The sequence below is a fragment of the Macrobrachium rosenbergii genome, chromosome 20, assembly GCF_040412425.1.
Source record: "Macrobrachium rosenbergii isolate ZJJX-2024 chromosome 20, ASM4041242v1, whole genome shotgun sequence".
In the NCBI taxonomy this organism is placed as follows: Eukaryota; Metazoa; Arthropoda; class Malacostraca; order Decapoda; family Palaemonidae; genus Macrobrachium; species Macrobrachium rosenbergii.
The window spans coordinates 40,519,191-40,532,885 of record NC_089760.1 but is presented as its reverse complement, the minus strand read 5'-3'; the positions used below and the strand labels follow the sequence as shown (position 1 = coordinate 40,532,885).

Here is a 13,695-nt window from a genome sequence, read left to right as displayed (position 1 = left end):
GAGGTGGGAAGAAATTAAACTAAGCTGGTATAGTTAACTCTGTGTGAAATATCTGAGGTAAGATAACTGTCTGGAGATTGCATGACAGAAGATTTAAGCGAAGGAAAGCAAAGGGGTGAGGCTAACTCACAATTTGCTCAAATATTGTTCAGAATCAGAAACCAATTTTCATATAACGTTACTCGATTAGATTCTGTACATAAGTTCCAAAACCTCAGAGAAAGGCCATTGATTATTATAAAAGAATAAGAAATTTTGTTAAAGTAGCTCATATCGGTTATAATTTCCTTTGGGCGTAAATTATTCACATCTATTGCATTTACTGCTAAATGCTTGTAGAAATCAATTTCTTCCATTACTGTTCAACTTCCTGGCTTCCTTTTGCTCTCATTTTCCCATTCTTGCAGCATTCAGTATAAGAAACTAATTCATTTACAAGTTTCCACCGAAAAGAATGTCTCGTAAAAGAAACAGGGCACGTAGAAGCTTATAGTAAACGTGATTCTAGGTAATAAATAAGTGACTTAAAGATAAATAATCCAGATAAGATATCGGACAGGGGCATGTCACGTGTAGGTAACAATGCTCACACACCTTATACTGCCAGGCAGACGCTTGATGTAGGTTTGCAGAGAACGGAACAATAGACCTATGGGGAATGAGGGCGATGCTCTGAAGCGCGAGTCTCTCGGAGACTTATCATTTATTACCAGGAAGGTGTGAAAAAAAGTTCACTGTTTCTGAAGGCTAGTCAAACAGGAATTTCCTGATGATCATGTAATTCATTACAACTAAATGTCATTGTGCGCTGCTGACATCCGCACCGGAGAACGGTAATTCTAACAGAGGTAAATTGTAAGACAGGAACCGTGTGAAATTGCATCACTTCTCCCGTATATGTAGGAAAACTTACAAACAAAACTTACCCTTTTTCGGCAAAATTGGCAGACAAGCTCCAAATGTAACGAAAAAGCTGGCAAGCAGTCAAAATGAATGTAACGCCAAGTAAAGTATTGTCCAATAATAAGAACCATTGAGTACACTGTTTCCAATGTGCAGTGAACAGGGTGGTGGATATTTGGTACATTATTATAGAATATTCGGTGAAATATTGGTTATGCAGCATCTGCGCGTCCTTGGTTGGATGGTTTAGATTAACGGAATAGCCCTTTATCATAGATTTTCTTTGCATTAGGCAGTTGCTTCATCTCTCACCAGGGGAGAGCTGGATTACATCATCTGCAAAGTGCACTATTTTAGTTTCAATGAGTTCTGGTACTATTTCAGTAGAAGCCCACATAGGATGTAATTCCATCCAATTAATAACTCTTACTTTTTACTAAAGATCATTCGTTTGAGGTTCGAGTGAAAATGCCGATTCCCGCCCTTCTTGTCTAGCTGTACCAGCTGTCTGTCGCACGGATAATGTGTGTGTGTGTAATACTATGCAATTGCTGAACATTTATCAACATCGCAGACTATTATGAATTCGTCCCGCAGTACGCTCCCAATGTCTAAATATTTTAGGACAATAAAAATCAGAAATTCGCCAAAAACTTATCTTTTAAAAATTTGTTTGTTTTTAATGATAATTATTATTTGCCTTTACACGGAGGATACCAAAGAGAAAAAAAATTTTAATGACGAAATACGGAACCGTTATTTTGAAATTCAATGAACCGCAGACAAAGAGAAAATAGATAATACAAACGAAAGACAATAAACAAATGACCAAAGAATAAACAAAAAAAGAGTAGGTAAATAAATAGAAAATAATTCTTATTTACCCAATACTTTAAGGCAGACCAAACCACCTGATTCCTACACAGCTCGATTATAAGTAAAGCAAATCGGTATGAAGAGGCAGCCTTCGAGAGAGAAAAAAAAAGCATTGTGACATGAGAGAGGGCCAACGTGACGTGAATGGGGAAGACATGATCAGGGCGTCATAGCGGCGCTAAGCCTCAAGTGAGAGGGAAGGAGATTTTGTGGAGGGGGAGGGGCGGGGGGATGGGGGTGGGTGAGGATGGTTCATGGTAAGTGGAAGGGAGTGGTAAGGACCAGGGATTGATCACAGATCATTCGCTCCGAGTATCTGTATCTTTCTTGTTCTCCAGATACATAACGCTTGCTAGGGCGAAGCCGAGGCCGAGAAATAAAAAGATGCTAAAGAGACGCTTAAAACCTGTGCATTTCCTTTGTTTATTTGCTAAGCCTTCCGTCTGTATCCTCATGAGGTTAGAAAATAACTTAATAACACCGCCAGGATGGAGCATTTCCGTTTAATCAAGAATCCCGCGAGTTTCTTACGATGGTACTATATTATTCTCAGCTTTCTCTAAAGCCCTATAGCAATGCATTTCAGGGCAAAATTTCATTCCAGTTCGCATATTTACAGTAAGAGTTACTGACTTACGAGGTCAACAAACTGATTTAATAGATTACCAGAATCCCAGTACTGTTAGTCACCCTGAACTACGTTTCGAGCAATTATCAATGGTAGCAATAATTTACGTCTACGTAACCGCTACGCTGTCAAAATTGGCTCAGAAACGGCAAGAGACCGAAAAAGACGAGAGTTAAACGATCTTACATGCTAGATAACGGTCCATCATATGCATTGTGTCTAGCCTCGGGTACTTGAGATGCTAAGAATGCTCCTAGTGTAACATCTTGACTGTTCAATCGGCGAATAAACACCTTACGCAGACCTAATTTTTGCTAGAATTCGACTCATTATAGGTAGCCATTTAGGGAAAGTAGACAGACGACATTATTCCTTTATCGATGGGCAATAGAGCGCAGTGAAAACTTGCAAGTATGCGATAAGTTCTTGCACCTGAGTGGGTGGGTGTCCGAGTCTCGGAGTAATTTCGTGTTACATACTATAATATTTCTTGAAAGTACGGCTAACAGGATTCGTTAAACGTTTATCTTGCTTCACGATTGCCAGTGTCGATGAGTCACCGCACGAATTTGAGGATGAAATTCGAAAACTGAAGTACATATTTAGATGAAGTCTGTCATGTGATTCATTTATTAAAACTTTATGGGCGCGACCTTGTTTTTTTTCTTTTGTCCTTTGTCTAGTATTGTTCTCCTTGTATGTATTTAATGCAAAAAGAATGGCATCAGCCGCAGGTAATGGGTGTAGTAAGTCAAGAAGAAATTATTTCAAAGGTTACTTTTTCACGTAAAGTGATTACGATAAAAGTAAGCAACTCACATTTATTAACAGTGATGTCAGCGACCAAATTCACCGAAATTAACTTTCGCGACATTTCAGTATCAAATACATACGCACAAAACCACACTTTTTACTTTTCCAGTTCAAGTTTTATATGTTTACAGAAAATTGACATTGAGAGAAATGGATATTTATTATATACCTTTTTGCTGAAATGCGAACAACTTTTTGTTTAGAGTCTGCCAAAAAACTTAACATCTCATCTCACTCAATGAAATCCGGGTTCCTGTAGGTGTTGTAAAATGCTGTAAATTTCTCAAAGTAAAACATATACGTAAAAGAGACGGGTCACATCCTCTGAAAGGACGAAACTGCCATTTTAACGGCGAAATTATACAGAAGTGGCGACCTAGTTTGGCTTGCGTAGTGGTTGAGCGGCGGCCAATATGGCAGCCTTATGTTTGCATTAATGACAGAAGTGGTAGTGATGAATTCACGTGTCCCAGCCTACGTTTGAGGACTGGGTTTGGTGTCAATTGATCCGTGAATGGAAATCTCACAAGAATTAAACAAAATCTTGCGAGTGTGTAGTGAGTGAAAGGCGATTTGAATGGCCCCAAATAACCGTGTGTGAAATCAACAGAAGAGTTTGTGTGCATTGCCAAAAGCACTCTTCGGGGAGGAATAATTTGAAATAATCGAAACTGGAAAGGATAACTCTTATGATAATCGGACAATTATTGGATTTGATGCTGAGGAATGACCCTCCAGAATGGATGAGCGGTGAGTAATAAGTCGTACGAGATGCAATTGGGTATGGGCGTGTTAAGCCCCATTATGCCCTCATTGTTTACATGGGGTGTGACCTCTTCAAATCATTCCAGGAGCCTCATTTCTCGTTTCCCGTCCTCCTTTCTTCATTATTTCTCTCATATTTTCGTGGGGGTCGAGGTGTGACCCCTGTGGCGTTTGTATTTCCAAAGGTCAATTCGTCATTTCGGGTTTCAAGTGGGATTTTGTTTAGGATGACAGTTGCCAGGTTTTGTATTTTTCGCCTTGTTTTCCAGTGGAATAATATTTACGTTTTAACGTTTTACCTTCGATTTATCTTAATTTTCTGCTGACTATCACTTTTTTACTTCCTTTAAAAGGTATTTACACACATGGCTGAAGCCAAACCCGTTCAGTGAAGGTGTTATAAGCCTAGGCCTAGGCTTCAGTCAAGGTTAAGGCTAGTCGTTTTCGAGTGGTAAAATATTTACGTTTTAACCGTCGATTTACGTCATTTACAGCTACCTGTAACTCTTTTTGTTCCTTAGAAAGAAATCTAGAGATACGTTGTTAAGCCAAACTCATTCTGTAAAGATTTCATAGACCTAGATATAAGTCAAGGTTAAGAGTAGACATAGCACAGTCTAACTAGGCCTATCTTATAACCTTGTCAAAAGATTCGGTTAGCCTAAACCAGGCTAACTTATCCTATCCTTTGTTGGGTTAGTTTTGTTATGGAATTGGTAAGCTCTAGTTGCTAAGCTGAATCATGATAGTAATTTATGAACATCAGATTTTATATAGATGTCAGTAGGCCTACTTTCCCTTCATTCCAATGACATCATTCTGATGAATTTGGTAGGTGTTATTTTACTTATGGACATTAATTGCTTTCAACATAAAATATAGGTTTTTCTGTTGTATTATGATGTGATTTGAATGATTTTGACGTTTATTTCCATCGCAAATGAATACTTATCCTTCCCCGGCAAATGATATATACAAAATTAATAAAATTACGACTTGTCAGAATACTGCACCCCCCGCTCCATAGCTAATATGGCAAAACTGTAATCAGTAAACACAGTTTTCACCGTATTAGCTATGGAGAGGGGTGCAGTATTCTGACAAGTCGTAATTTTATTAATTATGTATACAGTATATTATTTGCCGGGGAAGGATAAGTATTTATTAGCGATGGAAATAAACCTCAAAATCATTCAAATCACATCATAATACAACAGAAAAACCTATATTTTATGTTGAAAGCAATTACTGTCCATAAGTAAAATAATACCTGGTAGGTATTTCCTTCGGCAATGCTAAGATAACCCACTATAAACCTTCCCTATCTATTAGTGAAAGAGGTTTGGTAATTAAAGGTAGATATTTATTAGTATTATTTTTTACTGAACAATATAGAAAAATAGAAAAAGGTTTATATGATACAGTATGGGTGAGATACTTGATAAATTGACCAAAATGTAAGAAATTTTCCACTCTTTGTTTTGTTTTGTGATTTTTGCGTCAGTGCTCAAGGGGTTGGCACTAAAAATGGCATCCTGTGGAGCGTTTAGGCTATGTGAAATTATAAACACAAGACAATAAATTTCTCATATTATTTTGGCAAATTTCTCAAGTTATCTCTCCTGTACTGTATCATATACACACTATTCTGTATTGATCAGTCAAAAAATTTCATTAATAAACAATATCTCCATGTGCAGCTCTTTCTTAGAATTGCCAGTGGTTCTTCCTCCTATTGCAAACCATGACTCTGTATTTGGGTAAAGAGAATAACTGTGTGAGGAAATCACAGAGGTTGGGTATATAGTAACCTAGTTTACCTAATCAAACTTAGCCTAGGCTGCATGGTTCTACCTTATACCAGGAGGGGTTATTCCCCCGCTTCGTAAGACATGGGAGTTTGTGAGTGGTTAACTAAACATTTGTCATGGAAATGAATATTAAATTCAAAAGAATCAGAGTTAGAAAACCCATATTTAACCAGTTTTAGAATGAGTGCCGTTGTAGAAAATGTTTTAATAACTTTTCATGGTAATATTAACTGAAGGGAGAAAGAAGTGCAGTAGTTCACAACCTGGACAAAATGATTTTGCATTAGAGTGTGGTCAGTCCTCATGATGCCACCACATAGCACACATTAACAAACAAAATTACACATTGAGTAAGAGAATGGATGTTCTATTACAAATTATGCAACACCACATATGGTATGGACAGATAGAACACTTGCTACAGACAGAACAATTGCTGATTATGGCTCCTGTTTGTGAGTTTTCAAATTTCATTACTCATTAGTGTAAATAGCTGAAAGCAGCAAAGGCTAGGCTCATTTTGGCAGTGGGTTAGCCCAGCCTTGCTTAGCCAAGGCTGTTACGTAATGAGGTTTAGTAGTTTACAGCTTAGGTCAAAGACAAGTTTGAATTGTAAGGTACAGTACATTTGGATGCATAAGTTAGTGATCAGATTTACATTATTGCATTTTTTCAACCATTTTCCATATAGGCCTTAGCTGAGGGGTAGAAGTGTATAGATATTCAGATTTTTGTGCAATGGTAATATTAAAAAAAAAGAAATGATTGTCAAGGGTATACAAATGTAAGTTTTTCCACAGTTGATGTAAAAATTTTGAAACAAAATTACGGTATTGAGAGTGATATTGCATAACTTGCCTCAGTAGCTTGCTTGCTTCCAAGAGAGGAAATGGCATTTATGTTTAATTTGAGTTTTTATTTGTGCATGTGTATATATTTATTTTTGCACAGCCTTGTGAGTACTTGTTCATAACAAAATGCGATGTGTGGCAGACCAACTACAATAGCCTATGTACTGAGGCTAAATGCTATGATTTATTGACCAATCTCTCAGTGAAACAAAAATAGGAGAGAATACACTCTTTTGTGTATAATAATGTAAGGATCTTGCTGCATACAACACACTAGAGCCAGATTTGGATGTGCACTCAAACCTAATTATATTTGTCCTTTCCTAGAAGAAGACTGATAGACAATGGACCAGAAAGACTGAAATCATAACCTTGGATCATAAAAAGAAATCATAAAGGAAAAGCGAGGCTGTGGATGAAATCGTAGGATGTGAGAGAGCAGTAATGGATGAGGGGGAGGTGGTGTGGGTGTGAGAAGCAGGATAGGTGTGTTAGTATAGAAACTGAGAAGGTTGTATGAAAGTAGAAAACAAAGGAGGTACATTGATGGTGAAAATGAGAGGTTTCCATGCAGCAGCTTGCACAAAATAGTGGAACATGCATATTTGACAAATTATTGATGCACCAACAACTGATTCATAAAGTCAATCACCTAGAACCTTTCAGAGTAAAGATTAAGAGTAAGATTAATGCACTGAAATTTTACTAAGAACAAGTATAAATTCTTTTGCACCATTAGGCCTAAAGCATACAATGTTTCCTTTCCTTTGATTTATGTTTCTGCTATTTATGCCAGTTATTTCATATAAGAATATAAGGAAAACTATACAGAAATTAAAAAAATGAAACAGCCTGTGCATAAAATTTATATACAGTATATTGTGATTGTTTATTTTGGACTATCTTTGAACACACCAGTATTTGCAAGGGATATAGTTGAATCATCCCTCAACCAACTTCAACTATTTCTCCTGTTTTCAAAATGGTTATGTTTATATTTTACATCATGAAAATCTCAAAAGGTTAAAATGCCAGATTATACCTCAGAAACATCCAGTCAGATTTTTCATGTATGTATAGTATGTAGGATATCTTACGAGTCTAATCTCTGTTTACTTTTTATAATTAGAACACTATTTTATCCAAGCAGTTGAGCAGAATAGCTGTTACTTGAAGAAAGCTGACGTTTAAAGAATTTGTTTGATAATAGGATTTTGTAAGACTTATAATGATTAGTTTCAAGATAAATTTACCCAAAAGTAATTTGATTTGTAAAATTGCTACAGTTCATTAAACTTCCATGTGGTATAAATTAAAGAAATAGTTTTGTAAATATAGTAATAATACTATAATATGGCTGAGTACAGTACAGTATTACAGTTTATATTGATAATATATTGGATGTTTTATACACTTCCTTTATTAAATTTCCTCTCCTCTTTCCTGATGTTTTGCTTTGTTCAAATATGGACATGATGGAAATTCTTGGTTCATGGTTTTCCTTTTAGGAGTTTTGACTAGAAATAACTCTTAAGACATTCAGTGGTTTTAGATTTGTGTCCTTGCACAATTAAAGGCCCTTGTAACCCAGACAACAACTATATCGGTTGGTTGTGAAGTATAACAGAGAAGGACATCAAAGAAGAGATGATGTCCAACACTCAAACCACAAAAATTAAGTTCCTGAGCTACATAATGCTCATTTAAGGATAATAATAGAAAACAAGATCATTTTCAAACAGTATGCATGTATAATGTAGCTTATAATGTACAGTAATGCATACAGTGTAACATATGTACAATATTTGGCTTATTGATGTTTTTTATTCTTAGTGTCATCTCTCTTGGATTTTGTTTGTTACTTAGGTAGTAAATGGAAAGATTGGTTGGCAAGCACACAGGCATGAGGGTACTTGATGCTTCTCATTGGTATGAAATTTTGAATTATGTATCTTTGGCTATAATGTGCGTTATCAGGTGATGTTCACGAGGGTATCATTTGCTTTGGTCAGTTTTATTATTGAAGAAATTATTATAATTGAAATATAAATTCCACAGTTGGGTAATGTTAGGGATTAGTTCTGATATTTTAATAAGATTATGTATGTCCATGATTAGGTCGAGAAAATATTCTGTACCTTACCTAACATATATGCAGTACCGTAAAGGTTAAATCTTCAATATTTGTCACCATTTCTTGTTCTTCTGTACTCTTTTGGCTTGACAGTAATGCCGTCTTTATTCCATTTTCAGTAAAAGTGTTTACATATCAAAATATGCTGATGAGCCAGATCATATAGTTAAGTGTATTTGTATCAGATCTTCGAATTAGATGGACAATCCTTTAGAGCATACGTATGGTTTTTCATTTTTACTGTGTAGGCTAATGTTCAATAGTAGTATAGTAAAAGCTTTTTGTTTCACAGCTGACATCATGATGAAGGTGTTTAGCTCAGGTGTGTTGATGAAGTTGTGTAAACATTTTTTTTAACAAGGTTCCTTTTCAGGTGATATTTTCAGGCAGAAACAAGGTGTTTCTTAATAGAATTTCTGAATAACCACAGAAGACTTTCATCTCCAATGAAAGGGTGTAAGTTGAGTTTTTAATTCTATTTTGAAATACAGTGTACAGTATTGCTTGATTTAAATTGCATTAAGAAATGCAGGTCGAGTAATTTTTTACAGAATTTTAAATTCAAAGTTACATGATTGTAGGTCCATGTGTCCCATAGTTTGAATTTTGTATGAGCTTTTTAAATTCTGCTTTCAGGAACTTTATTCGTTTGATTATTAGATTAATTCTTTAGCATTCTTGTTCCTTTTTTATTTGCTTATTGATCTTGCTTTCAGATAAACACGAGAGCTCTTATTCCTTGTTTCTCTCTCTTTTAGTTACTGAATGTTTAAGATGGAGAAAAGAAAGCATAAAGTGAAATTTTCTTCTGTTCAAGTTTCCTTTAAAAGAAATAAAGGTCTGCAGAAGGAAAAGATCATTGGAGAGACTGAAGAAATTGCTGGAGAAGATTTAGAAAATGAAAAGTGTGTTGCTACAACCTTTGGAAGTGTAGCTAGGAGACCTGCCACAAAGGATTCCAAATGTAACCATCTAGGAACATATTATCGAGTGAGAAAAGAAATATGGCTTGTGTGGATGTTTTCCAAGGATTCATTAATGAATATGGTCAAGTTTTGTCCCCAGGCTCTGTGGCAGAAAGAGAAAGGGGAGGTCTTATACAGGTACTGATATTCATGGATAGCCTCACAAGGTGCAAGCAGATGAATTCATTAAAAGTTTAATTAACATAATAATAGAATGGTATACTTGATTGTAGTAGTAATGTAGGACTGTACTACTTGGTTGTGGTTTTTTATTTTTTCAGTATGTTAGGATTTGTACCTACAAAGTAGGTAGTAGTTGACCTTATTAATAATGATTATCTTTATTGGTTACTACTTTTTAATTTGTTAGAACTATTGTATACCACTTTGTCATTAAGATTACCATTGCCAGTAGTATTGTAGCTAGTTATAAATAAACTCCTAATACAGTAGTTAGAGGTAGAACTAATTGCTGTAATATTTTACGGTGTGTACTTAATTTCTATCTTATACTATGGTTAGTTGTGTCTCAGTTTCCAGCACACAGTATAGTAATCTTAGTAGGCAAATCCCCAGTTGTGAGTTTGGTTTGCTATCATGTTAATTTTTTTGCTTAATAATTTTGCTAAAGTTTTCAAACTAGATCTGGTCCTTTTCATGTCTGTTGTTGATGATTTGCTGTGTGTGACAGAAGCAAGATACATTATATATTTTCTTTGGTATATGGTAGGTTATTACAAAACCAGGGTGTATTTTAATTTTTGATACACACTATAATACAGTGCATCATGACATTTTATGTGGTAGATCCAAGGGCCAAGATGAAGCGAATAGATATTTAACTTAACCCATGTTTTAACTTTGAGATTGGGTTTTTATAGGCTTTATGGCAAGCATACATTACTGATGACTACAGAGAATACTCTCAAGTAGAAAATTGTACATAATACCATTAGTAAAATCACATGTTTATGTACTCTTGTCAAGAGAGCCAATTCAACTTTGTTATATACTCTATACTGTATAGCCTACTAGACTGTAGCTACAATTCTTGATACTGACAAAACCAATACATTACCATCAAGTTTTTATCGAGAAAGCCAGTACACCCTATTATATTAGCTTCTATGAACTCCATGGTGGAACATTATCTTTCAGTGATGATGTGAGTCCTTGAGTGTACCAGAATGTATGGTTGTTTAATTTTCTGCCTAACTATAGCAGTAAGAAGCTGGAAATTAAGTACCTTACTGGTAATGTGTTTAGGAGACTGCTGCTATCATTCCATGGTCACTTAAAAGTTTTGGCCACTATGCATTCATGTGTCCTAATTATTCTTTTTTTTCCAGGTATTATTTTGGCCAATCCAGGCACTGGGAGGTTTTGAAATATAGCAAAGTTTTAGTATATATAGTAATGCCTTCAATTTATGCATGTAATTTTGTTTTGCATCATGTAACTGCGAGTTTGATATCAAGTGTTACTAATCATCTGAATTCTTCTAGTGCATATGAATACACCTCGTTATTGCATATTTTTGACATCTTTTCTTTAGGGCCATGGTATGATTGTTTCAATTTTCATTTTTAGTACTGTAGTAGAATTTCAGTTATCTCATATAAATAGGTGCCATAGGTGTAATTCTTGGGATATTTTGATAATTTTCTAATATTGCAGATTTTATTTAACATCACAGTGTTGAAATGTGCCTTATTGGTTTAGGGTGTGAAATTTTTGGTGGTTTTGTCCATTTTAGTAGATTGCCATACTCTGTTGCTTACTGTTTGCATGATAAACAGTACACTGTATATAAACAGGAATACAGGATTTATCGTGTTCCCAAACCAGTACACAGTAGTCTATGATGGCAGTCGATATAAGAATGTGTAAAATAGAAGAATAACCTCCCACCTCATGTTAAGATTAAGATAAAATCCAAGGTCACTACCAACCAGGAGTCTCTTGTCTAAGATGCTCTTTGTTTGATCCCAACATGCGTTAGAAAGTTTTTTGCTATTTGTATGGTTTTGCCTTCTTTAGGTTTAGTGTTGTGGACCAGTTTAAAGATGGTGTGTATCTGTTTCCAGGAGAGTTTGCATTTAAAACTATTGTTGAACTTTTCCAAGGTTTGAATTTAATTTTGTAACACATCAGAGATGGTGATAACAAGGTTTTTCCTCTTATGTACAAACTAGAATTCCTGCTCATTCATCATCATCATCATTATTATTATTATTATTATTATTATTATTATTATTATTATTATTATTATTATCGTAGTTGTTTACAAACAACTATGAATCCATATCCACAAAGTAGGAATAACTCTGATTCTGTTTACACAAATGAATACAGTATGGCTACACACATTTGTATGTAGTTTCACTTATCTAAATTCCCGTCGAATCAAAGTGCAAAATAGAACAAGGAGAATATAATGTAAGTTAATTACAGGAAATTTCCAGTACTAAAATTTAATTTAGACTACATTTTATAAGCAATAAGGCAGGAGGCTCAGCCAGTGATTATCTTTACAATGGAAACTTCTATAGACAACAAAAATTTAACAAAAGATAAAGGAGAAACTAAGCATAACTTTGACGTTTGCCTTCTTAATTTCAGAAAAATATTTTAAGCATTACCCATCAACATCGACATCCCTTCAACATCCACAGTTTACTGTTTTTGAACAAAAGGCTAATTTACAGGGCGCCTAAATCAACACGATTTTTGGAGTTCTTTATTCACAAAAATGTTTTTGTTTTTTCTCAGTGTGGGGTTTCATTGACCTTTGTCATATACAGTACAATACAAATGAAGATTTAATTTTGAACAGTTTCAAGTCACCCCTCCAAAATAAAATATAATAAGCACTTTTTACTAGCTGCATTTTTTATTTCATGCTCACTATAAAGTAAGAGTTTTTGCCTACTTTTAGCTGACTATAAAATTTAATATTTAATTTTCTATTAAAAATAAAAAAAAAAATTCGTACTAAACTGATCATCTCTTTCCAGTGGTATAATTACTTGGTAATAGAGTAAAAAATTAAAGAGTGATAAGGTAAAACCAAACACAAATGCACTACTCTACTTTGATGCAGTTTTTGTCAAGTTTGCATTTGTTTACATTTCTCTAACCATGCCTAACCTGTGTTGATGTAGGTTTGACCTTTTGCAAGTTCCCATGTGGCTTCGAGCTACGATTACCGTTCTGAGCTCTAGATAGATCGCGACAGAGATGTTCGTATCATCCCAATTTTCTGCAACCCCTAAGATAACTGCAAAAATATCTTATGGACCTCTTGTGAAACACTTTTCTTATAATGTACAGTATATACTGTATAGAGTTTAAAATAAATGCTATTATTTTAAAGAAGCGAAAAGTTTATACAGTATTAATTTTTTTTCTGATTAAATGCCACTGTAAAGTCACTAGGCTGAGCCAACAGTCTTTTCAGTGATTAGGTTACTTTCACCTAATTTGAAGATTTTAACTTTAAACAGTGAGAATCGGTTTTTTTGTTATTGTTAATTACAGTATATAAAATTTGACTTTATCTTCTACAGTACCTTATTGACTTTTTCTGTGAGGACTAAAATTGGTAGTATGATTGAAGTAGGCACCTGTATAAATTTTAAAAATAAAGTTTTCGAAAATCTGTTCTTTGTTATGTAAAGTATTGTTTGTAAGCAAATTCTAAAATTGATAGCCTAGTGTCTTTAAGAGGAAACCTAAGTAAAATTCTAGGAGCTTTAAAAGGGTGCTTTTAAAATTTTGTCTACTGTATAAAAAAAGTTAAATGATCTATTTTAAAAACTTGTTATTGTGACTTGTTTTATGATTGAATTGAAAAAAATGAAAGGTTTAGATTCTTTTAAGAGAGTAAGCTTTTTCAAGAGTTTTTGTCAGATTCTAATCAGTTTTTCATTTTATTTAAGCTTCTTAT

The 13,695-nt window shown here is 34.5% G+C and overlaps 1 protein-coding gene across 1 annotated transcript in view; it reads left to right on the top strand.

Annotated features, from left to right (window-relative positions):
• The first annotated feature begins 3,615 nt into the window (after positions 1-3,615).
• RhoGEF2 (Rho guanine nucleotide exchange factor 2) overlaps positions 3,616-13,695 on the top strand; it is an 808,005-nt gene continuing 797,925 nt past the window's right edge. Inside the window, 1 exon segment of the mRNA XM_067122600.1 lies at positions 3,616-3,970. Within this exon segment, the coding sequence (XP_066978701.1) occupies positions 3,960-3,970 (11 nt within the window). The 5' untranslated portion in view covers positions 3,616-3,959.